The sequence below is a fragment of the Hypanus sabinus genome, chromosome 7, assembly GCF_030144855.1.
Source record: "Hypanus sabinus isolate sHypSab1 chromosome 7, sHypSab1.hap1, whole genome shotgun sequence".
In the NCBI taxonomy this organism is placed as follows: domain Eukaryota; kingdom Metazoa; phylum Chordata; class Chondrichthyes; order Myliobatiformes; family Dasyatidae; genus Hypanus; species Hypanus sabinus.
Window position 1 is genome coordinate 29,744,939 of NC_082712.1, and position 21,283 is coordinate 29,766,221.

The 21,283-nt window shown below is 37.4% G+C and overlaps 1 protein-coding gene across 4 annotated transcripts in view; it reads left to right on the forward strand.

Annotated features, from left to right (window-relative positions):
• trappc11 (trafficking protein particle complex subunit 11) overlaps nucleotides 1–21,283 on the forward strand; it is an 87,846-nt gene that overhangs the window by 63,794 nt on the left and 2,769 nt on the right. For 3 of the 4 annotated variants that reach the window (XM_059974337.1, XM_059974338.1, XM_059974336.1), the window contains exons 22-29: nucleotides 3,294–3,415; nucleotides 5,083–5,202; nucleotides 5,476–5,541; nucleotides 6,515–6,671; nucleotides 9,657–9,768; nucleotides 9,991–10,082; nucleotides 15,025–15,158; nucleotides 15,336–15,503. In XM_059974337.1, coding sequence (XP_059830320.1) covers nucleotides 3,294–3,415; nucleotides 5,083–5,202; nucleotides 5,476–5,541; nucleotides 6,515–6,671; nucleotides 9,657–9,768; nucleotides 9,991–10,082; nucleotides 15,025–15,158; nucleotides 15,336–15,503 — 971 coding nt within the window. Of the gene's footprint in view, nucleotides 1–3,293; nucleotides 3,416–5,082; nucleotides 5,203–5,475; nucleotides 5,542–6,514; nucleotides 6,672–9,656; nucleotides 9,769–9,990; nucleotides 10,083–15,024; nucleotides 15,159–15,335; nucleotides 15,504–21,283 lie in introns of those variants that run through there. The other variant, XR_009513050.1, reaches the window with a different exon arrangement.

Sequence of the window (21,283 nt, forward strand, 5' to 3'; positions counted from 1 at the left end):
CATCCTCTGCACAGCACCATCCAGAGACAGAGAAGCAGCTTCAGCGGCAGGTTGCTGTCAATGCAATGCTCCTCAGACAGGATGAAGAGATCATTACTCCCCAACGCCATTCGGCTCTACAATTCAACCACCAGGGGCAAGACATGTTAAGTGCCGGGGTTAGGACTGAGCTTAAGTTACCACTCAATGCACTTTAGTAAACTACTTAAAAACTTTTTAAAAGCTATTTATTAATGCTTTTTGGGAGGGTGATTTTAGATGCATATCATATTTATACTGAGTTAAATACTGTATGTAATTAGTTTTGCTATAATAAGTGTATGGGACACTGGAAAAATGTTGAATTTCCCCTTGGGGATGAATAAAGTATCTATCTATCTATCTATCTATCTATCTACATGTCTGAAACCAGGAGGCGGAGTCCCTTGAATTGTCTTACTGCTTATTTCTCTCCAACTGTCGGTGATGAAAAACACTGCTTTTTGAACACAAACACACATAATTGATGCTATTTAAAAGCTGTTCACTCTAAGCACAGTGTAGTGACTAACAGCTGCGTAAGTGACGTGATAGGCGCTAGTTAGAAACTGTTCAGCAACTGTATCCTGTCCAAATTAAACAACATAGAGTTCCAAATGAAGGGAATTTCAGCTATTTTCTTAGTTTTTGTTCTTATGCTGAATTATGCTGATTAAGCGGCTGACTCAATTAACCTGAGTCTACTTTACAGGAAATTACTTCCTGATTTGACTCTTGAATTGCCTCAAATTTTAAGATTTTAATTTTCATTCCCTGTCTGGTGTGGCAATTTCGGGTAAGCAAGGTTAGGTTTATATCTCCATCACTATTTTTCTTTCTAAATCTGGAAAGCTGGGATAGTACTTGGTTTTTTGCTTTGTCGGGCCAGCTATAATTTTTCCTTTCCTTTTATTGGTCAATCTTTCCTTTTAACCCTTTTATTAAATCTTTGTGTTGAATTCCTCCTCAAACTTTTATTGACTTTTACTTCTAGTTTTTTTTAGTTCTGACTCTGAAGTTGATTAAAGTTGAATCATAATGTATGTGGAGAGATTTTTATTCCCTAAAATATCAATATATGTCCTTAACAAGGAATTGACAGCACAGTTATTTCTAGTCAATATTACTGCTTCAGTATCATCTTCTGAAACTCTCCCCACTACTGCTGCTCCAGTTACACGCTCCTTTAAACTGTACCTTTCAACTGAGCAACACACACAAAATGCTGGTGGAACACAGCAGGCCAGGCAGCATCTAAAGGGAGAAGCACTGTCAACGTTTCAGGCCGAGACCCTTTGTCAGGACTAACTGAAAGGAAAAATAGTAAGAGATTTGAAAGTAGGAGGGGGAGGGGAAAGTGCGAAATGATAGGAGAAGAGTGGAGGGGGTGGGGTGGAGCTGAGAGCCAGAAAGGTGAATGGCAAAAGGGATACAGAGCTGGAGAAGGGAAAGGATCATGAGACGGAGGCCTCGGGAGAAAGAAAGGGGGGAGGGGAGCACCAGAGGAAGATGGAGAACAGGCAGAGTGATGGGCAGAAAGAGAGAAAAAAAAGGAGGTGGAAAAATACTAAATATATCAGGGATGGGTTAAGGAGGGGAGGAGGAACATTAACGGTGAGGCAACACTTAACCTGTGAGTATGCTGGTGTGGTATACTGCATCTGGTGCTCCCAGTGTGGCCTTTTATATATTAGTGAGACCCGACGCAGACTGGGAGACGGTTTCGCTGAACACCTACGCTCTGTCCGCCAGAGAAAGCAGGATCTCCCAGTGGCCACACATTTTAATTCCATGTCCCATTCCCATTCTGATATGTCTATCCATGGCCTCCTCTACTGTCAAGATGAAGCCACACTCAGGTTGGAGGAACAACACTTTATGTACCGGCTGGGTAGCCTCCAACCTGATGGCATGAACATTGACTTCTCTAACTTCTGTTAATGCCCCTCCTTACCCCGTCCATGATATATTTAGTTTCTTTCCCCCCTCCTTTTTTTTTCTCTCTTTCTGCCCATCACTCTGCCTGTTCTCCATCTCCCTCTGGTGCTCCCCTCCCCCTTTCTTTCTCCCTAAGCCTCCCATCCCATGATCCTTTCCCTTCTCCAGCTCTGTATCCCTTTTGCCAATCACCTTTCTGGCTCTCAGCTCCACCCCACCCCCTCCACTCTTCTCCTATCATTTCGCATTTTCCCCTCCCCCTCCTACTTTCAAATCTCTTACTATCTTTCCTTTCAGTTAGTCCTGACAAAGGGTCTTGGCCCGAAACATTGACATTGCTTCTTTCTATAGATGCTGCCTGGCCTGCTGCGTTCCACCAGCATTTTGTGTGTGTTGCTTGAATTTCCAGCATCTGCAGATTTCCTCGTATTTGCTTTTCAACTGAGTCTTTGATTGCATAATTTTGTAGCTGAGTGTGATATTGTGCAAGATGACAATGATATACAGAGTCTTTTGGTATTTATTATGCTAAAGCAGATGAAAGAGGTCATAGGTAGCTGGAGTACAATTAAATTTAGAGATATGCAAGAGGCCAGAGTTGAACGAGCAAAGATATTTTGTAGGGCTGAAAGATATTCAAAGGCATAAGACTTGAAAACATAGGCAAGAATTTTAAAACTAAATATTGTTGGAGAAAGATCAACAACAACTACCAATTATTTCACATTTTTCTTAATGTCATTATGCATCTTGATACTTTGCAGCATGTTGGTATTTAAAATTTGTTTCACCGGAGGATGATCATGGAATAGGACTTAGTGTAGGTTAAGCAGAGAATGGCAAGCTATATTTACAACTAATGCTTGGTGGAAGTATGGGCTGATAAAGTGAAACAGGGTCCAAGATGAGTGAAGTTATGAAAATGACCACTAAGCTGAAGTGAATTATTGCTTAACAAAGATTTTTGCATTCCAAGCCTGAATTTTAATTGTCCTTAACCCTCCAAATATTGACATCTATTAATTTGACGCTGCATTTGATGGTATTTACCTGGCACAATAATTGCGTCACATACAGGTGATTATTTTCATATTATGTTATTGTACCTGCTAGGATCTGAAGCCTGCTGTTTCTCCTTGTCTGCTGTCTTCCAAATTGTATCATAAGGAACTGTATGTTGGTAACTAAAGTAGTGGACTTACTTGTATTGAGTACACTGTGATAAATATAGCCACATCTGCTTTAATGGTCAGAGTCTTTTATGTGAAAGAGCTGCTTGCTACATGAACCTTATCAGGTTTCTGTGAAACAACAGTAACAATTTGTGTTATTTCCAGGCCAGGATGCCAACCTCACTCAGACAACTCATATAACCCTTGATGGGACAGAGATGTGTGATGATTCTTGTCCTGCTTTGCTTCCGGATATTCCTATTGGAGACTTGCTCCCAGGGGAAAAGGTAAACCTGCTCCTCAGGCGGGTGTGATAGAAGTGAAGAGAACAGGATCAATTGTAAAACAAATGCAATAGCCAATGAGCCTCTTGGGGCTGCGAATCTTTGGCTATAAAATTTAAGTAAAAATCAACTGCATAACTTCCTTTTTGACCAAATGTCACTTCGCTCATTAATTTCTTATTTCATGGCAATAAACATGAAAGTAAATTGGAGCAACTCAGTCTTACAACATGGATGTATTAATCAGTGTTAGTGTGATGTTTTTCAAAGTTCAAGCATTTATTTCAACACTCTCATGTTTACTGTTATCTGCAAATCTTTCAGCTCACCCATTTCCTTCTTAGAAATTGCCCTATTACTTAGTAAAATTTGTTCCATGTAACATTCAGCATAAGAATCAGATTTATTATCACTGACTTCCATGACATGAAATTTGTCTTGTGGCGCTAGTACAGTACAAAGACATAAAATTACTATTAATTACAGAAATAAATAGTGCAACATAAGAATAGTTGGGTATAAGAATAAATGGACTGGGAGCAAAGGGGAAGAAGTTGTTCTGGAACAATTGAACGTGGGTCTTCAGGCTCCTGTGACTCCTCACGAGTGATAATAACAACGAGATCATGGCTCTGATGTTGAGGATGCTTAATTATAGATGCTGCTTCCTTGATGCACTGCCGCTTGAAAATGCCCTTGATAGTGGGATGTATTGTGCCAGTGACAGAGGTGGCCGAGTCTGTATCACTGTGTGGCCTTTTGCAATTCTGTGCATTGCAGCCTCCATACCAGGCTCTTGACACAATCACTCAGTATACTCTCCACTGTACATCTGTAGAAATTTGAAGGAGTCTTTGATGAAATATCCTCAAGCTCCTAACAAAGTAGTGCCACTGGTGTGCCACCCATGTGGTTGCAGCAGTTTGTTGGGCCCAGAATAGATTCTGTGAGATGCTGATGCCCAGGTATTGAAATACAATATATACAGTACGTAGGGAAGCAGAGAATTGGAAATTTAGCAATTAGGAATTTATTTATTGAACAAGTGAACATTTTGACCATTTTGTTTAGTTTATCATTTGTATAAACTCCCTCGGATATTGTACACCAAGGTCAACTTCTTAGGCTATTAGCTATAATTGATTGAGTAATCTTTTCTTTCTTCTGGTAGTCTTGTGACCATGGCATTGTAGTGATTTTTTTATATATCTGTTTGTTCCTTTGACTGTTTTTTATATTCTGATGACTACCTCTGCATTTACTTAAATCCAAAGCTGTACTGATTGGTCCATTGGCCAGCGTACATTGTAACTAGCATTGGTATTTGGCAAAATAGCAAAAGTGAGCTTGTCGACATCAGTTGAAGCGGTTCAGGAAAGTGAGGAGAAGGGAAATGAGGGTGGACTTTCTCTGCTGGGAGAGAACTCCCATCTGTCTCATTCTTCTTCAGCTGGTATCCTCCTGTGCTGTTTACAGTAAATTCTCCATTGAATACTCTATGCTGATGTCATTCTATTTAGCTTGTAGAATTTCCAAGCAGTTGCCCAAGTTCTCCACAGATTTTCTTCTGCAAACGTTGAATGTTGAAGTAAAATCATTAACTTCACCTTTGAATGACCTTTACCACTGAGATATTTAATCTTTAAACCAATTGTTTATATCTTGTCTAGATGGAGAAACCTCTTTACATCAGATGCACACAGACTGGAACAAGAGTGTTTTTGGTTCATGTTTCCTATGTCGTTACTACTGTTGTTGAAGGCAAGGAGATCATTTGCAAATGTCATAAGGTTGGTGATCTTCTAAGTCTTCCTGAAGCAGTCGCTGTATTGGCTTTTCTTCTTTTTCATGTTAATCTATAACCTTATTGAAGGACAGTACATTTTTTAATACAGCAGCAGAAGTGTTATTCTAACCTGGAGTCCCAGGGCCCAGCACTACATACTACTGAAATGATGTAATAACAACAGAAAGAATACATCTCATACATAATATTACTTAATTCCATGTCTGCCTAATAATTGGTAATAGTGTAGAAATGTTCTTTTTATTTTACCTTTTAGGATGAGACCATTACTATTGAAACAGTGGTCCCATTTGATGTTACTGCAAAGTTTGTTTCCACAAAAGTAAGTACAACAGAAAATTTTATTTGTTTTGATTTTAAAGTGGGGGGGGGAAGATTTAAGTGACTTTTGAAGGTTTTAACAAACTGCTTATCAATCCCATTCATCCCATAGAGTTTCTCTTGACTTTCTAGTTGTCTTTTTTTTACTGTTCAGCTTATTTTTCTGGAAGAGAAATACTTAACAGTATTCATAAAAATTAGATGCACATTTAAAATATGCAACTTTATTTGGCAGCCAGAATTGATTCTCAATCCTGAGAATTAATAAGAGTGAATTGCGAAGTGCTGAGAGAAACTTCAGCAAATGTTGAATCAAAATGAAAATGTTTACTTACATAAGTAAATTTTTCTCAACTGGCTTCATAATGAGTAGGCTGCTGTACTTTGTGGGATGTGGGTGACTATGCCAGTATTTGTTGTTCTTGAGCTAGCTGGCTTGCTAGTTGCTACAAACATTTTAGGACAGGGATTTCCAACCTGTGGTCCACAGATTTCTCAGGTAATGGTAAAGGTCCATGGTATAAAAAAGTTTGGGAACCCTTATGTTAGGACCTCATCCAAAAGATACTAATTCAAAAGTAGCCTGTCAGGTTCAAAGTGGACTAAGGCCATTCATTGCTCATAATCATGCACAGCTGACTTAACCATTTCAGAATTATTGTATGATGGACAAAGTGTAGGCCAATTAGCACCTTTGCCATCATGTATTTAGAGTACTTTTTGTTATCAAAAGTAGTATTTTAATGAATACAGTATATCAATTTTAAAAATATATGCATGAAAATTTAAACTTTGATCTTTTGTCTAATTCTGCAGTAGCATAGCCAAATATAATTGCTAAAGTTAGTTCCAATTATCCCCTTTGAAACAAATGTATAATTTCTTCCTTCTTTTGTGATAATATAATTGTAAATCACCAGTTCTTCATACATTTTAAATGCAATCCTCCTCTTGCTTGGATGTTTATTTTACAGTTTGAACACATGGATCGGGTGTTTGCAGATATTTCATTCCTTTTAATGATGGACATTTTGAGCGCATCTCCATGGGCACTCACTATTGAGACCAGTAAGCTCGAACTTGCACCTTCCATGATTTCAGTTGACCAGATGGAGTCACAGTTGGCACAAGGTACAAATTGAGGGGCTTGTAGATTTATGTTTTTTGTTTTAAAACTCTTCTGTTTTTGAATCTGACATGCTTTCACTCCATTTAAGCAAGAGTTCACAAGCCACATTGACCAGAGCTCAGTATGTCCTCAAATACACTGACTCAGTGTATTGACATATGGATTTCAGAATGCCACCTTTGGGAAGCCTGAAGGGACGGTTATTGATAGGGATGTCCACACTAATATTCAGAGTATTTCTGATTAGTGACTACTTGCTGAGAAGATCATCAGGGTCTCTCTTCCCACCATTATGGACATTTACACTACATGCTGCATATGCAAAGCAAACAGCGTTATGAAGGACCCCACACACCCCTCATACAAACTCTTCTCCCTCCTGCCGTCTGGGAAAAGGCACCAAAGCATTCGGGCTCTCATGACCAGACTATGTAGCAGTTTCTTCCCCCAAGCTATCAGACTCCTCAATGCCCACAGCCTGGACTGACACCTTACTGCCCTATTGTCTTGTTTATTATTTATTGTAATGCCTGCACTGTTTTGTGCACTTTATGCAGTCCTGGGTAGGTCTGTAGTCTAGTCTAGTTTTTTTTCTGTGTGGTTTTTTACGTAGTTCAGTCTAGTTTTTTGTACTGTGTCATGTAACACCATGGTCCTGAAAAACATTGTCTCATTTTTACTATGTACTGTACCATCAGTTATGGTCAAAATGACAATAAAAGTGACTTGACTTGGTTGGGATAATTCATCATTTTGTAAGACTTGCCAGGATAATAGTACCACTTCCTTCACCACCCCCTCTTTCCTTCTCACACAGCCTTGTCCTCTCCCCAGACACCAAACCAGACAAGAAAACCCACTTTAAAGAATGCATTCTTGCACGATCACCCCGACAAAAAATGTGGTAAATGCAAGTTCCCAAAATGTATATGATTGGGATTGGGGTTAAATCTTAAAAATCTTGATTCTGACCCTAGCCAGTTTCCAGAAAGTGGGATTACTTTATATTTTAACAAGCTGAGCTAGCCTTGGGAAGCTGAAGGAACACTTGATTACTTTGGTAAAAGCCAAGCCTTCTGGTGCTTTCACCTGTTCACCTTCAACTTGCCTTCCCCAAACAAAAGCCTTCAGTTTCAGATGTGGGGCCTCCCAGTGCACCTCACTCCTGCCTCTTCTCCAACCCTCTGTGTAACCAGCTTCTGTCAATATTTGTGCTATGGTGATACGCTTACCCATGTTAAAGAGCATCTGCCGGTTATGTGATACTGAAAACCTCCACATTTGGCTGCATTGTGGCTCTTCCTACCTGGGGTTTTTGTGTTTGTATTAATATTTATGCCACACAAATTTTGGACTTCTCTACTGACATCCATTTCCTTGCTTGAGCCATTTCTCTTTGCAAAGTCTTCTCTTCTACAAGACTTTACCATAAAATGTTTCTGAGCTGCATTAAAACTATCTTTTTTTAATGGAAGATGAAACTGTTTTCAGATTGAGACCAAACACTGTCTATTTGTCCTTTAGAATCTGATCTTCCGACTGGGTTTAATAAGCAGTGGTGCAGTTTGGGCAATGTATTGCATTGTTACTGAACTTTAAAAATTTGCACATTCCTGCTTCCAGAAGCAACAATGTGTTAATGGCCAATCTACAAGTTTAAGAATTGCACCAGAGATAAAGATTATCCATGGGTTAAGTCTCAGGCTACATCCACACTACGCTGGATAAATCCGTAACCAAAGCTTTTCCTCTTCATTATTACCTTCCGTCCACACTAAAATAGCGTTTTTGTCCCCCGAAGCTGGAGCTTTTCAGAAATGCTTTCCAGGGTGGGTATTTTTGAAAACGCTGCTCGGGCGGATCAGTGTGGATGGGGTAACCAGAGACTTTTGAAAGCGCTGTCAGACGGCAGCGCGCTATTTCATTGTTTTCTTGAACGCAACCTAACAATTTCAGAACAGACGGCAACGAGACTGAAGCCAGAAGAGTTAGAAATGTACTCACCAAATACTTTGACCCATAACTTAGCAAATAAATAAGTATACTGTACTCACTTTGTGTTTTCTGTCCTTGCTCGTATGAAGGTGGTTTACTTATTTATGCAAGTACTTCTCTGACAACAGATGTGTAACCTCCTAATGTAACATTGTATGGAAATACAAGATAACACTGATGCAGACATGTTTTACACATTTAACAAGGTGCTTTATTAATGCAAGAGTTAGTCAGTTTTTCAATGTTCGTCGTCAGCTGGGTCATACAGTCCGTGAATTCCCTGTCGGTTGCCTCCGTACACTCCAGTATTTGTTTTTCTTAGTTTTAAGTTCTCCTGCGCGAGAGCCAACAGCTGCCCATCGTTTTAAGTTTTTCTAGTCTGTAACTACACAAATGCGCACTTTTATGGTGAGATTTGACACCAAACATGGCGCTTGTTTTCGGTAGATGTGTCCTGCGCATGTGCAAGAGGAGGAGATTCACCAAAATCTCCGTTTCAGTGTGGATAGAGATATTTTCAAAAACGCTTAGTGTGGACGCCTATTGTTTTTATGCAAAACCAGCATTTTCAAAATAATCCGGTCTAGTGTGGATGTAGCCTCAGTTCCTCTTTGAAGTAGCATCATGGAATTTTTGCTTTTGCATTCAACTTAGATAGCAGAGGGGACATGTGTTAAATGGGATCTCTTTTACTGAGTACTGCATGGAAATTTCACCTTAGATATTTACTTCATGCTCAACTCTCTGGAAGACTGCTAACTCACGAAAAATAATTCTCATTCTCCCACTGGAAACCATGGCATCCTTTTGGGAAGGATTTGGGGTGGATGCATTGTTGCCAATTACTGACAAAGTCTGTTTATTAAGAAAGGATTGCTTGTTCAACCTGAAGTTTTTAACTGGCTCATTGGTGAATGGAAATGAAAAAAAATCGACTTGTGATTTGCTGTTTTAATATGTTACTGACCATTTAAACAAAATTATTTGTGCAGTGGTTTTACAGACAGGAGAAAGTGCCAGTGAGTGCTTCTGTTTGCAGTGTCCACCAGCACCGATCAATCAGAGTGGAGTTGCCTCAGGGCATTATATCATCTCCTGGAAACGGTAAAGAGGATTTATCCAGGATTTATTTATTTCAGGATTTATTTATTTCAGCTTGCGCTTCCAGTTTTGAAAGCATTTTTTAAAATATTGATAAATATATAAAATATTGATGCAGAAAGATTTATGCACTTTAGTAATGGGAAACTTGTATTCCAAATTAAAACACAACACCTCAGTTCCTAAACAATTACTAACATGCCTTTTCCTTTGTTATTTTGAAAGCACCTCTGCTGCTAAAAGTGTACCTGTTGTCAACACGGTGATTACATTGCCACATGTGATTGTGGAGGCAGTTCCACTCTATGTTCACGCAGGTGAAGTGAATTATGCATTTTTAAATAACAGTGTTTTAAAGTTGAATGTAGAATGCAGGAGCAAATCTGCAACTAATGCCTAAATGGACTAGTTTTAAACTGGAGTACAATTTCCAAAGGTGAAAGAAAACACGGATGTATTATTGAAGGATGAAGTAAATGTCAATTCTCATGTCATTGCTATTAAAACAGTACAGCACAGGAACAGGCCCTTTAGCCCGTGATGTCTGTACTGATCGTGATGCCAATCCAAACTAATCCCGTCTGCCTCCACGTGATCATTCCCTGGTTTTTCATGTGCCTGTATAAATACTACTTAAATGTTGCTCTTGTATCTGCTTCCACCCACCTCCACTGGCAGTGTCTCCCAGGCACCTATCACTCTCTTCCTTATAAATCTCCTTTAACCTATCCTCCACATTTTAAATCTATGCCCTCTAGTACATGACATTTCTGTCCTGGGAAGAAAGTCACTAACTACCTACCCTATCTATGCCTCTCCTTATTTTGTTAACTTCTGTCAGGAGGCTCTTCAATCTCCGATGCTCCAGAGAAAACAATCTAAATTTGCTTTAGTCAATACAGCACAAAAACAGTCCTTTTTGCCCTTCTTGGCTGTGCTGAACCATTTTTCTGCCTAGTCCCACTGACCTGCACCTGGCCCATATCCCTCCATACACCTCTCATCCATGAACCTGTCCAAGTTTTTCTTAAATGTTAAAAATGAACCCGCTTTTACAACTTCATCCGGCAGCTCATTCCACACTCCCACCACTCTCTGTGTGAAGAAGCCCCCCCCACAATGTTTCCTTTAACCTTTTCCCCCTTCACCTTTAACCCATGTCCTCTGGTTTTTTTCCTCCCCTAGCCTCAGTGGAAAAAGCCTGCTAGCATTTACTCTATCTATACCCATCATAATTTTATATACCTCTATCAAATCTCCCCTCATTCTTCTACACTCCAGGGAATAAAGTCCTAACCTATTCAACCTTTCTCTGTAACTCAGTCTCTCAAGTCCCGGCAACATCCTTGTAAACCTTCTCTGCACTCTTTCAACCTTATTAATATCCTTCCTGTTATTTGTTGACCAAAACTGCACACAATATTCCAAATTCGGCCTTACCAATGCTTTATACAACCTCTCCATAACATTCCAACTCTTACACTCAGTACTTTGATTTATAAAGGCCAATGTACCAAAAGCTCTCTTTACTACCCTATCTACCTGTGACACCACTTTTAGAGAATTATGTATCTGTATTCCTAGATCCCTCTGTTCTACTGCACTCCTCAGTGCCCTACCATTTACCTTGTATGTTCTACCTTGATTTTTCCTTCCAAAGTGCAATATCTCACACTTGTCTGTATTAAACTCCATCTGCCATTTTTCAGCCCATTTTTCCAGCTGGTCCAGATCCCTCTGCAAGCTTTGAAAACCTTCCTCACTGTCCACTACACCTCCAATCTTTGTATCATTAGCAAATTTGCTGATCCAATTTACTACATTATCATCCAGATCATTGATATGGATGACAAATAACAATGGATCCAGCATTGATCCCTGTGGCGCACCACTAGTCACAGGCCTCCACTCAGAGTAGCCAATCCTCCACTACCACTCTCTGGCTTCTTCCATTGAGCCAATGTCTAACCCAATTTACTACCTCTCCATGTATACCTAGCGACTGAATCTTCCTAACTAACCTCCCATGCAGGACCTTATCAAAGGCCTTACTGAAGTCCATGTAGACAACATCCACTGCCTTCCCTTCATCCACTTTCCTGGTAACTTCCTCGAAAAACTCCAATAGATTTGTTAAACCTGACCTACCACACACAAAGCCGTGTTGACTCTCCCTAATAAGTCCCTGTCTATATAAATACTTGTAGATCCTATCTTTTAGTTCTCCTTCCAATAATTTACCTATTACCGATGTCAAACTTACCAGCCTATAATTTCCCAGATTACTTTAAGAGCCTTTTTTAAACAACGGAACAACATGAGCTATCCTCCAATCCTCCGGCACTTCACCCGGAGATACCGACACTGCCAGAGCCCCTGCAATTTCAACATTAGTCTCCTTCAAGGTCTGAGGGAATACCCTGTCAGGTCCTGTGGATTTATCTACTCTGATCTGCCTCAGGATAGCAAGCACCTCCTCCTCTTCAATCTGTATAGTTCCATGACCACACTACTTGTTTGCCTTGTTTCCAAAGACTCCATTCCAGTTTCCTTAGTAAATCCAGATGCAAAAAACCTATTTAAGATCTCCCCATTTCTTTTGGTTCCATACATAGCCGACCACTCTGATCTTCTAGAGGACCAGTTTTATCCCTTACTATCCTTTTGCTCTTATTATACCTGTAGAAGCTCTTTGGATTATCCTTCACCTTGACTGCCAAAGCTACCTCATGTCTTCTTTTAGCCCTCCTGATTTCTTTTAAGTTTTTTTTTTGCACTTTTTATACTTCTTTGCTCCCTGTTTCCTATACATGTCATACATCTCTCTCTTCTTTATCAGAGTTCGAATATCCCTAGAGAACCAAGGTTCCTTATTCTTATTCACTTTGCCTTTAATTCTGACCAGAACATACAAACTCAGCACTCTCAAAATTTCTCCTTTGAAGTCCTCCCACTTACCAATGACATCCTTGCCAAAGAACAACCTGTCCCAATCCACGCTTTTTAGATCCTTTCTCATTTTTTCAAATTTGGCCTTTTTCCAGTTTAGAACCTCAACCCGAGGACCAGGTCTATCTTTATCCATGATCAAGTTGAAACTAATGGTGTTATGATCACTGGAACCAATGTGTTCCCCTACACACACTTACGTCATCTGTCCTAATTCATTTCCTAATACGAGATCTAATATTGCATCCTCTCTAATCCTGGTCAACTTCATCTGCACCTTCTCCTGAGCCACCATATCATTCTTGTAATGCCAGACCAGAATATACCTGTCCTGTTGAGGGGTTTCAGCCCGAAACATCGACTGTACTTTTTTCCATAGCTGCTGCCTGGCCTGCTGAGCTCCTCCAATATTTTGTGTGTGTTGCTTGGATTTCCAGCATCTGCAGATTTTCTCTTGTTTGTGACCAGAATATATCAATGTGGTCTAACCAAAGTTCTATAAAGCTGCAACACAACTTCCCAATATTTATACTCAGTACCCTGACTAATAAAGACAACTGTGCCATGTGTTTTCTTTACCACCCTGCTCATTACTTTTGCCACTTTAAAGGAGCAATGGACTTATATCCACAAGATCCCTCTATGTGCCAGTGCTTCTAAGGGTCCTGCCATTTACGATATAGTTTCCTCTAACATTTGACCTTCCAAAGTACAACTCCTCACACTTGATTGTATTAAGCTCCATCTGCTATTTCTCCACTCAAATTTCCAACTGATCTAGAAACTTCATCCCATTCACAACTCCACCAATGTTTGAATATCTGCAGCCTCAATAATCGCCCCACTTATATTCCATATCATCTTTCACAAACAAGAAGTCCCCGATCACTGGTCGCTGACCTCCACGCAGAGTAACTTTCCTCTACCATTACCCTCTGTCCTCTATGCCAAGTCAGTTTTGAATCCAGTTAACCAATGGATCCCAAGTGCCTTGATTTGTTGGATCATCCTACTGTGAGGTACTGTTTTACTAAAGTCCATGTAGAAGACATCAATTGCCTTACCTTCATTGATCATCTTAATCTCCTCAAAACTCAATCTAGTTTGTAAAACGTGACTTCCCCACACAAAGCTTTACTGACTATCCCTAATAAGTCCATGCTTTTCCAGATCAGAGCATGTCCTAATGACAACACAAGGGACTGCACATACTGGAATCTGGAGCAACAATTTGCTGGACAAACACAGTGACTCAAACAGCATATTGTGGATGTTGTGGAGTTTCCTCTCACAGATGCTATTTACCGTGACTATGTCCTATCTTTAAGGATCTTTAATAATTTCCCTGCCATTAATATTTTTCAATTAAAATTTGGCAAGCAAATTCGCCGCAACTATGTGCATTTTACGCAGTATTCAGTAAACCAACTCTGTGGAACTGCACGCACATCTCATCTCCCACCATGCTGCTGAGCTCGGCACCAATTCCTGACTATAGAAAGCAAAAATATGGCTATAATTAGTAGCTAGGCCTTCCACCTTTGCACTAGGCATACCAGTTACACCCAGAGCAGGAATAATCAATTAACAGGGTTTCTGGCCTTCATTCAAAGGTAAATGGCACTTAACGCTTTTTTATTTATTTGAAAGTAATATTATGTAAATATTATTCTGATTATCTGAGACACTTGAACAGATCCGATTACATGAGCTATCTGAAAGCCAGTAGTCCAGATATCTGGTCTCAGGATCCACTGGTCCAGCCATACTTGCTCATGGGTAGATCAGAAAGGAGGAGTTTGGCTGTAGTAATGCTACAGGAAGAGCACAGCAGGCATGATTACTTAGAAACTATTACTACAGAGGCATCAGAAATGGGACACCCCCCCCCCCCCCAAAAAAAAACCAGATTATTCCTGGTAATAGTAAAATGTGAACAGTTGTGGTGGAGTGGAGATTTGAAAGGTCATTTATTGATTTCTCTGTCTCCACTTAAAATTCACTTTAAATTTTACCAGAATAGCCTATGACAGATACTTCGTACATAAATTCTACATCCTTGTTATTTCCTCCTACAAGACAACTTTTAAAAAGCATTTGGATAAGTATATGAGTAGGAAAGAGGTCCAAACGTATTAAAAATTAGACTAGCTTGGGTTGGCACCCTGGTTGACATGGATAAGGGCCTGTTTCCGTGCTGTAACACTCTATGACTTTAAATATGCATTATTTAGATCTAATAAATATGTGCTTACCTTTTAAATTAAATTTGAAAGCCTGTCACTAACCTTTCCTTTCTTGCTTTTAAAGATCTTCCTTCATTTGGCAGAGTTCGTGAGTCATTACCCGTCAGATATTGGTTACAAAACAGGACCAAACTAGTGCAGGATGTGGAGATTTTTGTGGAGCCCAATGATGCATTCATGTTTTCTGGTCTTAAGCAGGTACAGGTTATAACTAATATATTTTACCAAAATGGGCTGAAGTTTGAGGGGGAGTGACATGGTACAGATGTTTGTTGTATTGTTAAATCAAGTCGTTATCCTAACAGTGTTTGCTTTTTGTATCGGTTCATAAATTGGATTACTTTTAAAACTAACTTGTTTTGCTTTCTTTCTAAGATCCGGTTAAGAATTCTTCCGGACACCGAACAGGAGTTATTGTACAACTTCTATCCCCTCATGGCTGGGTACCAACAGCTGCCAGGTCTCAACATAAGCTTGCCCCGGTTTCCTGCTGTGTCCACCCAGCTGTTGCGCAGGTTCCTGCCCACACACATTTTTGTAAAGGTATGCTGAAACTTTACACTTTTAAACTATTGCACACCTGAGGTAAAGTTTATTAATGAAAACTCAATAATAGTCACACAGAAAAGAATTCTTAAGATAATTTCTAACAAAAGAAAATTATCCCTAATAGTGCAAATTCTTTAAAAAAATTTTTTTTATTGAGTTCTCAAATGATTACAGAAAGAAAGAACAAAAATTATCAACCCTTACCCCTCCCCTTAACCCCTCCCCCCAACATATCCCTATAGAAAGAAAGAAAAAGAAAGAGAAGAAGAAAGAAAGAAAGAAAGAATGCCTAGATATCGGAAGATCCCCACATGCTCCACGGAGTTCATAATAGCTTTAGTATATATAGTTATTTCTTTCCCCAAATAACCATTTTATCTTCAGAGCACCTATATATTTAATCCTGTCTCTTGTAAATAAGGGCGCCAAATTTTCAGAAATGTTTCATATTTTTCTCTGAAATTATAAGTAATTTTTTCAAGTGGAATACAGCTGAAAATTTTGTTCTTTCAATGATCTATACTTAAGTATGAATCCGATTTCCAAGTAACGGCAATAGCCTTTTTGGCTACTGCCAATGCAATTTTTATGAATTCTTTCTGATATTTATTCAATTTGGGTTTCAGTTTTATCCCTTCAATATCACCAAATAAAAATAATATTGGGTTATGTGGAAGTTGTATTCCAATAATTTGTTCCAGTAAATTTCTTAAATTTGTCCAAAAAGGTTGAACTTTAGAACAAGACCAAGTAGAATGTAAAAAAGTACCAATTTCTTGATTACATCGGAAACATTGATCAGATAAATTTGGGTTTAATTTATTTATTTTTTGTGGTGTAATATAATTGATGTAAAAAATTATATTGCACTAATCTTAACTGGACATTTGTTGTATTTGTCATACTGTCGAGACATAGTCTAGACCAACTTGTTTCTTCAATTTTAATATTCAAGTCAGTTTTCCATTTTTGTCTTGACTTATGAATTCCTTGTTTAATTGCCTGTTTTTGAATCAAACTATACATACAAGAAATAAATTTTTCAATTTTTCCTTTTTGAATTAAAGTTTCTATTTCACTAGGTTTCAGCAATAACATTGTTTGATCCAATTTATCTCTTAAATAAGCCCTTAATTGGAAATAACAAAAAAGGGTGTTGTTTGATATTTTTTATTTATTCTTTAATTGATCAAGTGACAATAATATACCTCCTTCAAAACAATCTCCTATATATCTAATCCCTTTTTGAAACCAGTTGTATAAAAGTTGATTATCCATTGTAAAAGGAATAAGTTTATTTTGAATTAAAGATCTCTTTGCTAATAAAGATGTCCTTATCTCATCATCAGCATTTATTTTATTCCATAGATCAATCAAATGTCTTAATATAGGAGATTCTTTCTTTTCCCGTATCCATTTAGATTCTGGTGTATTTTCTCCTATTTTATCTAGTTCTATTCTAATCCATGCCGGCTTATCTTTATCAAAAAAGGATGCAATAAATCTAAGTTGATTTGCTTTATAATAGTTCTTAAAGTTTGGGAGTTGTAACCCTCCTGGATGAAATTTCCATGTCAATTTTTCCAATGATATTCTTGACATCTTACCTTTCCAAAGGAACTTTCTCACATATTTATTTAACTCTTGAAAAAACTTCTGGGGTAGTTGTATTGGTAGTGTTTGGAATAAGTATTGTAATCTAGGGAATATATTCATTTTTACGGCATTTACTCTGCCTACTAATGTTATTGGTAATATCATCCATTTATCAAGATCTTCTTGAATTTTTTTCAATAATGGTAAATAATTTAACTTATATAGGTTCTTTATATCATTATCAACTCTTATACCTCTTATACCATTTATTGGCCATCTAAATTGAGTTATTCATCGACATTGACTATAATCTCCTTTAGTAAGAGGTAGAATTTCACTTTTATCCCAATTTATTTTGCAGCCTGATATTTTCCCATATTCTTCCAATCTAGAAGATAATTTACGCAGCGAATGCAATGGGTTTGTTAAATAAAGCAGGACATCATCAGCAAATAGGTTAATCTTGTATTCCTCCTGGTTAACTCTGAAACCCTTAATATCTGTGTCCATTCTAATTAATTCAGCTAATGGTTCTATCGCCAACACAAATAAAGCAGGTGATAATGGACAACCTTGCCTAGTTGACCTTGTTAACTGAAATGGTGTTGAAATTTGACCATTTGTCACTACTTTAGCTTTGGGATTAGTATTTAAGGTTTTAATCCATTTTATAAAGGATACTCCTAATCCATATTTTTCCAGTACCTTAATTAAAAAATCCCATTCCAATCTATCAAATGCATTTTCTGCATCTAACGCAACTGCCACACTCATTTCCTCCCTCTTTAGTGCCAAATGAATTATGCTAAGTAACCGGGTTACATTATCTGCCGATTGTCTATTTTTGATAAATCCTGTTTGATCCATATGTATTAATTTTGGTAGGTATTTAGATAATCTACTAGATAAAATTTTTGCTATTATTTTATAGTCAGTGTGTTAACAAAGAAATAGGTCTATATTATGTTGGCTTTAGAAGATCTCTATCTTTTTTTGGCAATACTATTAAAATAGCTGTCGAAAAAGATTCTGGAAGTTTATGCGTTCTTTCCACTTGATGTATTAACTCCATAAAAGGAGGAATTAGTAAATCTTTAAACTTTTTGTAAAATTCAGGCAGAAAACCCATCTTCTCCTGGGGATTAATTACTCTGAAGTGATCCTAGAGCTTCTTCGACCTTTTTTAATGTAAAAGGCATATCTAATCCCTTTTGTTCTTCCGAATTCAATTTTGGAAGAGTTATTTGTGATAAAGACCTTTCTATCTTGACATTACCATTTTGTGATTCTGATTGATACAGTTCAGAATAAAAATTCTTAAAAGGTTCATTAATTTCTAAAGGTTTATAAGTAATTTTGTTTACACTTGTTCTAATTGCATTTATCATTTTGGAAGTCTGGTCTGTTTTTAACTGCCAAGCAAGAACCTTATGTGATCTTTCACTTAGTTCGTAATATCTCTGTTTAGTTCTCATAATTGCTTTTTCTGTTCGATATGTCTGAAGTATATTATATTGTATCTTCTTGTTGACAAGTTGTCTTTGTTTTTCTTCTGTCATATATCTTTGAGATTCTTTTTCTAATTTTGTAATCTCTTTTTCCAATTGATCTATTTCTATCATATAGTCCTTCTTAATTTTAGAAGTGTAACTTCTTATCTGGCCTCTCAAATAAGCCTTCATTGCTTCCCACAATATAAATTTATCATCAACTGAATGTTAATTTGTATCTTAAAAAAAACTGAATCTGCTTTTTCTTAAAATCACAAAAATCTTGATGTTTTAATAATATTGAATTAAATCTCCATCTGTAAATCAATTCCTCCTTATCTATCATTATCAAGGGAGAATGATCTGACAATATTCTTGCTTTATATTCCATATTTTTCACTCTGTCTTGAATATTTGTTGATAATAGGAAAAAATCTATCCTTGAATAAGTTTTGTGTCTATTTGAATAAAATGAATAATCTCTTTCTTTTGGATTAATTCTTCTCCATATATCAATCAAATTTAAATCTTTCATCAATGATAAAGTTAATTTTGCTACTTTTGATTTTGTAACAACCTTTGTTGATCTATCTAAAACTGGGTCTAGACAAAAGTTAAGATCTCCACCTATTAATATTTTGTCATGTGCGTCAGCCAAATTCAAAAAGACCTCGTATAAATTTTACATCATTTTCATTTGGTGCATAAATATTCATAAGAGTCCATAGTTCTGAAAAAATTTGACAGTGTATAATTACATATCTCCCCGCCGAATCAATTAATACATTTTGTATTTTAATTGGTAAAGTTTTATTAACCAAAATTGCAACTCCTCTCGCCTTTGAGTTAAATGAAGCTGCAATAACATTTCCAACCCAATCTCTTTTCAATTTCTGATGTTCTATCTCTTAAGTGTGTTTCTTGTAAAAAAGCTATATCTATTTTCATTTTCTTAATGTATGTTAAGATTCTTTTTCTTTTCACTGGTCCATTAAGCCCATTAACATTAAAACTTTAAAAATTCAGTAAATTAGTCATTGTTTTTAATAGGGTTACTCCAATCTATAATAATACCTAATCTTTCAACTTTCGTGATACCTTGGGGAATCTTTTTAAAGTTCTCCATGTTGCTATGTGTCTCCCCACCGATTGTCCAGGCAAAGAAAGAAAGATAGAAGAAAAATAGATTATAAAGAAAAAAACAAAATACCCCCCTACTAATGTTGTGGATAAAAAAACACATTACCCCCCTCTGTTGTACAGGACATGGCAATCGCCAGATTACACACGTGAATCCCGTAGCAATCGATCCAAAGTTCCCCCAGCTCCCCCGTAACATAAAAAAGTATATATATGAGAAGAAGAAAAAAATAATATCTCTACTCTCAATTAACATTTCCCAAATTTTTACCTTTCTCCCCTTGTATCTTATAATGAAGAATATATTTAATTATTCTTCTGTCCTTAAATGTCCATCAATTCCATTCACTGTCCCTGTCTTCATCTTCAATCCGTTTCACTTTTAAATCTTTGAGTGTAGTTAGCCAATATTTGGGAGTTTTTGTGCAAACTCTTCCACATCTTGATAATCGGTAAAAAAAAATCTTCTTTTTCCTTCATCCAAAAAAATTATCAGTGTTGCCGGGTGACGCATTATAAATTTATAACCCTTTTCCCATAAAACTTTGTTCACTGGGTTAAATTCCTTCTTTCTCTTCAAAAGGCTATAATTTGTATCAGGATAGAAAAGAACTGTTTTCCCTTCTATCATCAATAGCCCGTTTCTCTTTCTGGCACATTGGGCAGCAGCCTTCAGGATCTTTTCTTTATCTTGATATCTTAAGCATTTTATCAAGATTGATCGTGGATCTTGATCAACTTGAGGTCTTGATCTTAAGGCTCTGTGAGCCCTTTCAATTTCAATTAATTGCGTTCTTTCTTCCATTTCCAAGTTTTCCGGGATCCATTTTAGAAAAAAAATTATTGGATCCTCTCCTTCTATACCTTCTTTAAGTCCAACAATCTTAATATTATTTCGTCTGCTAAAATTTTCAAGAATGTCCACTTTTTCCAACAATTGTTTTCTTTCTGATGTCCAGGCAGAAATATTATCTACCATTTTATTCATTCTTTCAGCGAAGTCTCCCGTTGTTTCTTCCAAGTCTGTAATTCTCTTTTCCATTTTGTCCTGTCTTTTTATCATTTTGTCGAACATAATCTTCATATTTTTAATATCTTTTTTTATTGCTTTTAATGCGTTTAATTTTTCTAATTTATGCATTATTTGCATCAAAGTTTTTCCTATATCTCCAGAAAAACTTTTACCCTCATCTTCATCTGATTTATCCAGAGAATCTGAATCTGCCTCAGATTCACTTTCACTTCTGGTTTTGATCGTAACTGGGATTTGCAGTTCACATTTGCGCATGCTCCTTTCTTCACGTTTGCGCAATTCTTGTTGGTCTTTTTCTTTAGAGATGGTTGATGCCGCAGTTTCCTGTTCTGTATCGCCGGAGGTAAGATGTACTTGAGCCCGCAGTCCTTTCGTGGCGGCGGGCCTTGATTCTGTTCCAACTTGCATTGTCTTCAAAGTAGTAGTTTTCTTCTGCTTCTGTTTATGAGACATAGTTTGAAACAGTCCTGAGTAGTTTTTAAGTAACTTTTAGAAAGTATTTACTAACTTTTCTT